Here is a 10,000-nt window from a genome sequence, read left to right as displayed (position 1 = left end):
GAACTCTTTGCAATTGTTAATTTCAAAAACTAGAATCTTTTCTGAATCCGACAGTGTAAACGGCTCGTCCGAGGTGCGTTGCTGGGGCGGCCCAGGAATTTTCAAAGAAAGCCTACTTTTTGTGCAAATTCAAGTTGTAAATTGCCTATTTCTCGTGTGCGCTGGGAAAGTTTTGTTTACAAGAGAAATTATGGAAGAATTTTTTGTTAATAACATATATATTGTCACTTGCGACGTGTATTTAGAGGATGGCATTATTATTTGTAGAAAAACCTTGTGCTGATTTATGGGAATTTTTTCGTAAGTATGCCCACCTATGGGAAAGCATTTCCAGGCGTAAACCCTTATGCTTGGCTTAGCGGGCCTCGAAATTGATAGCGGAAGCAGGCACCTCGCAACACGCGTGTTTGTTTACATATAGCTTTGTGACATGAGGATGGGCGGTGTTGGGGAGTTCTGCGATGATAACCTCGTAATTTCTCAGAATTTCTTAAGGTGCATGAAACATTTTACAATTTAGTGGTGTCAGTTAATCCCCGATATGTCACAGTAAGTACTAACCGTATATGTTTCACATACGTTCACCTATTTTGCACACAGGCGGTCAATCATTGTGACAAATTTTGTGAATATTTATTTTTATTGAGACGTTCCAAGTGCCTGTGCTTTCAATGGTCTTGTACGTCAATGCACGTGCGTCAATAGCCACAAACTCAACACAATTTCATCTCTGTTATTGTTTACGCCTGAATGCGTGATTGATCAGGGAGATGGTGCATGTAAGAAGGAGACATTTTCTTTGGGGTTTAGAAAAACACAATTCCACTTGACAATTTCATGGGCCATTTTAATTGGAAGCTCTGCATAATGGACCCCCAACAAGCCTTTTGACATATACTAGTCAAGAAATTCAATGGTGTATATATTGCTCTTATTTAGCCGCCGATAGTTCTTATTTAATACAGAGTCTTCATTGTTATCTTCTAAAACTACAGACCATCCGCTGACCGCTGTGGAGACGTGCGCCGGGCCTCGCATTTGGCGCACGTCTCCACTGCGGTCAGCGCTTCATACTGGAACATCCCCGCGGTCGCGTGCGCATATCCCGCGGAACTGCGCTTCTCATCCGCGTGCAGCGCTCAGGATCAACAGCAAAGCTGTGCCACGCAATCTTGTATCATGTCTCTCTGGATATATATGTATATATGTATATATATTTATTTATTTATTTATTTATTTATTTATTTATTTATTTATTTATTTATTTATACAGAGAGAGACAATGTATATTGCCCAATAATTTGGCAATAAATCAAGGCTCGCAGGCTGTCGTCTGTGAAATATAAAGATCATTTCCTTGTCATTTTAGGGTCACTGTACAGTAGTTTTCTTGAAGGTAGAAAGAAGTACAGGATTTTGTGGGGGTATTAAATGTGACTCACATATGCAGAAGCTACCCACTGATCTGTAATTAGCTACCGCACTCAGTCTGTTTCGTCGCGGGGTATAATGGAATTATGTTTCATGACCGGTAGATGGCAGTCCATTGCCATATATGGCGAGAGAGGGTATGAGAGCAGTGAGTGTGAGTACACATAGATCCCTATAATATTACATATACACTATATATATACCATGTAGTGACGTCTAAAAAGCTTGAAAAATTAAAGTAAGACTGATCTTGCGAGAAAATGTATGTCGCATTCTGTCAAGTGAAGTAGCCATGGTGGCCGGTCTCCCGGGTTTGTGTGTGAAACGGGATCCGACTACTAGCTGGAAATTACTCTCATGTAGCTGGCAAACGATTCGCCTGGAGTCTGGAGATTAAATCTGTGCTTGTGTAGCACAAATAATGTGTGTTGTGTATGCGCCGAAACTCTCTAATTAGTATTAATTATTGTGTTATGCCGATTCAGGCTCAATGTAACTTATAGTAACACTGTAAGCCACAGTAACCCACTGTACTTTGTTGTTGCAAAACACCTATAGAATGAGAAAGGGAACGCGAGAAAGAGAAAGCGCACGAAAGAGAAAGAGAGCGCGAGAGAGAAAGAGAAAGAGAGAACGAGCGAGAGAGAGAGAGAGAGAGAGAGAGAGAGAGAGAGAGAGAGAGAGAGAGAGAGCTATAGAGGGTGAGGGAAAGAGGGAAAGAGAGGGAGGGGGAGAAAGAGAGCAAGAGAGCAAGAAAGCGTGAAGTGGTTATACATTCTTCATATCTTCCATATTATTTTATATTTTAATTGGTATGTTATTCGCTGCATATCATTATTGAATGTGGACACATTATACCTCATGACATCAATTGTTCTTAAAATAAGAACCTGTCACATATAATATTCGCAACGTACTTACACGCCGTAAGATATGTCAAATAGACCTCTTGCTAAATTCCTATACATTATGTATATCGTTAGGCCACAACAGGGGAAAAACAGATAACGTAGAAACGCACGAAGCTGTGATCAAAATGTCCTTCACTTATAATACGCATACTCGCGCACAGATAACTGCCGTTCTACATCACACATAACGCATTATTAGACTATTAAATCTTTCACGCGTGAGGGCCGATCGCGTCTACCAGGCGCGCTCTGCTTTCACGCATGACGGCGTCAGCAGAAGCAGACGCTCACCCGCCACAGCATTACAGAGCTTAACGCTCTCTACTCCAACAAGATCCAACTAATCCGATTGTAGTTTGCTCCGAAAGGGGTTACCTGCTGCGCAATGAATGCGTAACAGTAAGTAAAATCAAGCAACTATGGGTTTTATTAACATAATTGAAAGATAAAAGGCTTTTTAATTTGCCACAAATTTAATTTTGCTCCATTCGTTAAATCCGTAATCAGATTTCACAGCGGGACTCAAATAACAAGCAGTAATAAGTTAATAACACGGCGTGGTGCTAATGTAATTGTAAACGTGCGTCACATGAATCGACTTCAAACTCGCGCTAGTCGATATCACACAATTCCGCTCATTTGCCGCGAGTGTGAAGACGGCTGGCGGGGTTGGACGACGGACGACGGCTGACGGGCGACGGGTGACAGGGTTAGGCGACGGACGACGGGGCTAGGCGACGGACGACGGGTGACGGGACTAGGTGACGGACGACGGGTGACGGGGCTAGGCGACGGACGACGGGGCTAGGCGACGGACGACGGGGCTAGGCGACGGACGACGGGCGACGGACGACGGGCGACGAATGACGGACAACGGGGCTGGACGACGGGCGACGGACGACAAACGACGGACGACGGGCGACGGACGACGGGCGACGGGGCTGGACAACGGACATCGGGCGACGCACGACAGGCGACGGGGCTGGACGACGAACGGCGGACGACGGACGACGGGGCTGGACGACAGACGACGGGGATGGACGACGGGTCTGGACGACGGACGACGGGGCTAGGCGACGAACGACGTACGTCGGTGCCGGAACATGGACGACGGACGACGGAGTCTGAGTGTGTGCGCGCGCGTGTGTGTGTTATGTATTTCGTGCGTATGTGAATGTGTGAGTGTGTGGTTTCTTGCGCGCGGGGGTCCCTGCACTCAGTGCGTACATGGCTGTGTATTTGTTCGTAGTTGGGTAGAGCTGTCAATCCCAGAGGACACGTGTGCGCGATGATAAGAACGCTTGTCCCGCAAGCGACGAGCGGCTCCATCTAGCGGCAAGTCGAACGACCGCGGTTACGCCCGCGCGACACAAGCATTCAATCTGACAGCGTCGGCTCCCATGGGTGTATCACTGCCTCTATGATTTCTAACCGAATTCTTCATTTAATCACGAACAAGAGGCAATAAAAGTTCCATCATTTCCACCGTAGCTGCTCAGATGGCAGCGAGATTAGTTTCTCCCGAAATGGGCGGATTTCATTAGCCCGATGGCCGCAGCGTGGCGCAGATCTATAGGAGTGGGTGTGGTGCTGAACTGATGAAATGTATTCGAGATGGCGCGTTTACTGCGCGACGTTGCGCTCTTGCCGTAGCGTTTACATTTGTCTCATTCACGCGGCCCGAGCCCTGGCAAAATATTTATTTATTCATGAATAGCCGTTTTTAATCAAAAGTGAAAAGCGATTGCACGCAATTTCCATGTGAAAGTCAATTGTATCGATGGCTGTTGCTAAATAAAGCTATCAAACGTCTATTTAATAAGCTTTCCCTCGCACAATCCAATTGCCGGGCGCACAAAATAAAAAGCGTAATGCAGCCAGAGTCGCCTTCGTGAAAAATTAAGCCTCGAGAATCATCGTTATTGATTCGCTCTGCTGTGACGGCAGAGGCTGTGGGAGGTGCTTGCTTGTGGAAGAATCTAGTGGGTAAGACTGTGGCGGAGATTGGTGTGGGTGGCTGCTATGGGAGGGTCGTGCGAGAGGGTGGGTGGTGGGGGAGGTTGGTCGGGAAAGGTGGTACGGAGGGTTGGTATGGGAGGGCCGTGGGAGAGGGTGGTGGAGGAGGTTGGTATGGGAGGGTGGTGGAGGAGGTTGGTATGGGAGAGTCGTGGGGGAGGATGGTATGGGAGCGTCGTGAGGGAGATTGATATGGGGGCCTGGGGGAGGGCGGTGGTGGAGGTTGGTATAGGAGGGCCGTGGGAAGTGTCGTGAGGGAGGGCGGTATGAGAGGTCGGTGGGGAGATTGGAGGATGGGCAGTGGGTGTAACGATATCGCTGCTTGCTTCCACGACAGCAGGCACTTGTGAGATGCACAAAGCTTCTACCGGATAACGCCTGCGCCCCAAACAAAAAGCCTGCGAAGCCCTCAACACAGTGATTTATTTACATAGCCGTTGTAGATAAAGGAGAGTAAATTTTAACGACGTTCGGCGCTTATGCAGATGGCAGCAGCGACGGCAAATGTGCAGCTGCCTAGTCGTACTGTCACGTATGTGCATCAGGCTATGCATTTTCGCCCGCGCGCACGGTGTAGGCAGCAGACGCGAGGATTCACGAAACCAGATTAGGCTGTGCACCGCTAATGTCGTTGATTTATCGTCGTGTGCGTTCTTGCGTGCAAGTAATCTGCGTTTGGCGAAACAAAATCGCTAACGACCACGCGTTGTCCGCCTTCTGACCTATCGCTGCGAAACGTAACGTAACGCGTCGCAGAAAGCTTGCACAGGTAGGCTGCATCTGAGTGAAGCAGGGTTAGGGCGTCGCGAACGGATGCGCGTGGAGCAGGAAGGGCGGGAGACAGAAGGAAGGAAACGTGATTAAACATGTAGGGAGAATGGAAAGAAGGCATGAAACAGACAGAAAGGAAGGGCAGGCACGGCTGCCGGTTAGGTATTCACACGAACGCGCGCGTCCACCCAGTTACGCACCCAGGCATGCACGCACACACGCACGCGATGTTTAGAGTTTACAGCCGCTTCAAGTTTTCCTCAGTAATCGGCCCGTCGGCCCGTCTCCTCCTCTTCATCGTGGTTTGGCGTGTTACTGCGGTTCCGCGCGCACGGAGCTTGTGCGCGTATTGTGTTGGTGACGTGAGCGCGAGGGGTACACCCCGCTGACGAATTTGACGAATTGATTCATTGCTACTGATTACACACGCACTCGCCTTACTACAGCCCCCAGCCAATGCGCTCCACTCACGCTGTTGCTCGCTCTCTCTCTCTCTCTCTCTCTCTCTCTCTCTCTCTCTCTCTCTCTTTCGCTCTCTCTCTCTCGCTCTCTCTCGCAGCGCCGATCGTTGCCGGGCTATTTTACATATGAATGGCGCTCTCGCGGTCGGTCTCGCCGGATTTCACGCTTTGATTAAACTCGCAGCGAGCGAGCGCGGCCGCCATGAAACACCAAGTGACAAGTGACGTCGGCAGCGAGATAGCGATTTACAGCCGGCGACGTGTGCGGCTGACCGCTGGCTGTGTGTGTGTCACCAGATGACCGCTGCCGTGTGTCACCAGCTGACCGCTGCTGTGTGTGTCACCGGTTGACCGCTGCTGTGTATCACCAATTGACCGCTGTGTGTGTGTGTCACCAGCTGACCGCTGCTGTGTATCACCAATTGACCGCTGTGTGTGTGTCACCAGCTGACCGCTGCTGTGTATCACCAATTGACCGCTGTGTGTGTGTCACCAGCTGACCGCTGCTGTGTGTCACCAATTGACCGCTGCGGTTTGTGTCACCAGTTGACCGCTGCTGTGTGTCACCAATTAACCGCTGTGGTGTGTCACCAATTGACCGCTGCTGTGTGTGTCACCAGCTGACCGCTGCTGTGTGTCACCAGCTGACCGCTGGCGGTGTCACCAGCCAGCTGACAGCTAGTGATAGGCTTGTTATGCCATCCGAGATGCTGTTTCTCCCGTGTGCTGTATTATAGGAGGTAAAAGGGTAATGATTGAATTAATTTTGTTGTGTACGTGTTTCTTCTCGTAGTTCGAAGCTAGACTGGTACCCGTCTCTTCTCACAAGCTCGATATAGGCTATATCGAGCTTGTGAGGAGGGACGGGTACCAGTCTAAGTTCAAAGCGGGTTAACATGTAAGTCAATATTCTTATACGCTAGTGGGGGTCCCTGAGTTGCTTTCGCGACCAAAATAAGATGTTTTAGAAGAAAGTAGAGAATAACAAGTGATAGTTGTATAATGCAGTAGTACAGTAATGAGTTTTAAAATGAAAATATAATTAGCGTAGTGTGAAAGATTACTGTAAAATATGTAATTGTACATTGGTAATTGAAGATTACAATAAAATTAAATTGAATTAAATTAAATTCAATTCAATTCAATTCAATTGAAGAATACAATTGAAGAATGTAATATGTAGAATACAAGGGTTAACACGAAGAATTCTTTATGAAGTAGATGGACGAAGTGTCTTTCTATTTCTCTTTCTGTATTACTTGACCCGACGGCGTTGCCAATTTGGAAATAAACCGTGTCCCGGTTCACTGAAATTTGTTAGCTGATTGACTGATTCTGTTATCCATGTTTCCAGTAATTCTGTCGCTGTAAATAAAAATTTCTTTAGCCTATGACCAGGTCGGGTACGCGCTCAGTGTCCATGCCACGTATGGCTGTAATTAACCTTGTAGTGTAGGTGGAGATCCAGCACCCAGGCACAGATATTACGCTTATAGTATAGATTATTATTTTAGTATAAAATATATATCATTATCATATATAATATGAATGATATATAACTGTGAATATGATCGTCCCAACGCTTTTGTAGCTTTAGTAGAGTAGACCTAAGAAAGAGCGATTAGCTCCTATACAGACTAGCATATAATATATATATATTTTATTATAACTTTTATAGTTTTAATATAGTTTTAAGTCATATATAGTTTGAATGTTACTTAACGTGACTATGAGCTCACATAAATGTCACGAGCATATGTACGATTTTTCTACAATCTTTTTCAACGCGATATTTAGAAAAAAAGACGAGAATTTCTGAAATACGAATTTAGTGTTTTTGGTAACTTCTAATGGTTAGACTTTGCTCTGCCACGTCCAATCTTCTGGTCGTTTCTTCCGGTGAACGCGCACGTTTCGAAACACAACCGCCATCGCGATTCAAGCTTTGGCGTGGCGTCCAGTCGCAACTAACCGATGTGTAATGAACAATCACGCCACTCGTGTAAGCATTCAATGAGCAATACCATTTCCTTAAAACCTTTATTATGTTTAATTATTATCGCTGCATATAGTTTTTACATCGTGATCAAATTCGTTACTAATGAACTAGTAACGAGTTTAGAAACGTCGTGCGGGCGTGACTGGCAGACGACTCACAAGATGACGACACGCATGACGTCACGTGAACTAGATATATGTGCGAGTCAAAGTACAACAGATGGTTAAAAAGACCATGAAAACATTTATTTTGAAACATTGATAACACGTGTACAGTGAGACGATACTTTGCAATACTTGCAAGTAAACTGCGATGTGTAACAACATGTAACGATGTATAAGACCTTAATTGTTAAACATGAGTTCTTATCAATTATACTCATAACCGGTAACTTTCTATCAATATAATCTGTAATATCAATATATGACTGTTCTTTTTCTCCAGCATCCTAGTGTACCAAGCCTACTAGACCTTCTTACACGGCTCGATTATTTATAAACATGTTACTATTATTCCAAAGCCGACCGCAAACCATTATCTATCACTTCACTGCAACAAATGCACGATCAACAAAATCTTAAACCGAAATTAACCGTTTGACACGTCTGGTCATTTTCCTAAATTTCTGAGACACTCGGGTTTGATATTGTACAATCAATGTGTATATCTGCCATTGCTGGAATACACTGCATTTTTATCCCCACCGGAGTACAGCAACCCCAGGGCGCATATTCCATTACTTAGCTCATCGTACGGGTGTGATAGCATCAAACGGCCATGATTGCTTGCATCGGGAGGCCAACGTAACACAGTTACGACTGACAAAGTGGAAAACGGGCGCGTCGATTTTTTTGGGTGAAAAACGACCGATATCTCGTACGCGTCGTTACTGTCGTAACTATAGTAACTACACAGCCGGTGATTCGCGATCGAAACCGATGTCTCTAGCCGTAAGAGACGCGCAGACGAGAAATCGGCGATCACGCGTTACTATTGATTCTTCTGACGCTAGGGACGTTTCATTTTAACCCCTGGAGAGACGCGACTGGCCGGCTGCTATCGACGATAGACGGTCTTTTACATATACGGTGCGTGTACGCCGCGTGTACGGTGCGTGCACGCCGCGTTTACGCCGTGTGTAATGTGCGTGCACGCCGCGCGCACGGCGCGTGCACGGCGCGTGCACGCCGCGCGGTTACGGTGCGTGTACGCACGTACCGCGCGGGGATGTTACGGGGACGGTGCGTGCATGTACGACGCGTGCGCAGTCCGTGTACGGCGCGTGTAAGGTGCGTGTAGAACGAGTGCACGGAGCGTGTACGGCGCGTGTACGACACGTGCACGCTGCGCGCACAGCTTGTGTGCGGGGCGTTTACGCGTGTACGGCGTATATGCACAACGCGTTTGCGCGTATATACAAAGCGCGTACATCGCGCACAGAATTAGTTAGTACTGTACAACCGCGTTGTCTAAACTGTTAAATGTTGTTATTAAAAAAACCTGCCGCTTATTTCCTAAACACGATCAATACCTCACAAAAATGCGCATCAACAGCTTACAAATAGGCAGCTGCGATATTATCGTCAGAAGTACAAAATAAAAGTGAAGAAGATTCTAAGATGGAGCCCCGATAAGAAGATTGCGATGGCTAGCACTTCATTTATCGCTGTCCATGCATTATTTAATCCATGAAAGCTTTTGACGCCCGGTGTGATGTCATTTCGACTCGCGTAGATGAAACAGCGAGTGAATTCTGATGGGGCCCCAATTTTAGATTTTTATATTGAATGTCAATTTACCGTGGGTAAACCTCTTTAAATATATTAGACATAGTTAAAACAACACAGAGAAACATCGGAAAGAAACCATAAACATCGGTAATGTAAAACATCGTTACGTGTTCATGCCTTCTCAAAAAGCAAAAAATGTAAATTTTTCACGAGAAAATAAATAGTAGAATAGCGGACACGTGCTATTTATCAATATGCTTTAGGGTTACGTCCAAGTAGATATGTGGTTTTTTAGAACGTGATATATTTCGAACAACAGTTGTGAAAACAACATGCAACCTACTCACGTTTACATGTAAATAACATTCCAACACGTCAATTGGCTGCAGTAATATAAGAATAAAATAGAGAATTATGTAATTTCCTGCACCTCAACAATAATTCAGTGTTAGGTAAACATGATATATATATATACATTCGTGCGTGCGTGCGTGTGTCTGTACACGTATATATATATATATATATATATATATATACGTTTACAGACACGCACGCGCGCACGCACGCACGTACACAAACACGCACGCGCCGCACACACACATACGCGCGCACACACACACACACACACACACACACACGCACGCACGCGCGCGCGCACACACACACGCACACGCACACGAC

General features: G+C 46.2%; 1 protein-coding gene across 1 annotated transcript in view; it reads right to left on the bottom strand.

Moving 5' to 3' along the window:
* Window positions 1-8,817: 8,817 nt before the first annotated feature.
* LOC106811271 (photoreceptor-specific nuclear receptor-like) overlaps window positions 8,818-10,000 on the bottom strand; it is a 37,869-nt gene continuing 36,686 nt past the window's right edge. Inside the window, 1 exon segment of the mRNA XM_014814832.1 lies at window positions 8,818-9,702. Within this exon segment, the coding sequence (XP_014670318.1) occupies window positions 9,695-9,702 (8 nt within the window). The 3' untranslated portion in view covers window positions 8,818-9,694.

This window comes from Priapulus caudatus, unplaced genomic scaffold (assembly GCF_000485595.1).
Source record: "Priapulus caudatus unplaced genomic scaffold, Priapulus_caudatus-5.0.1 Scaffold522, whole genome shotgun sequence".
Lineage (NCBI taxonomy): Eukaryota > Metazoa > Priapulida > Priapulimorpha > Priapulimorphida > Priapulidae > Priapulus > Priapulus caudatus.
Note: the sequence above shows the minus strand (reverse complement) of the source record. Positions and strands in the feature narration are given on the sequence as shown.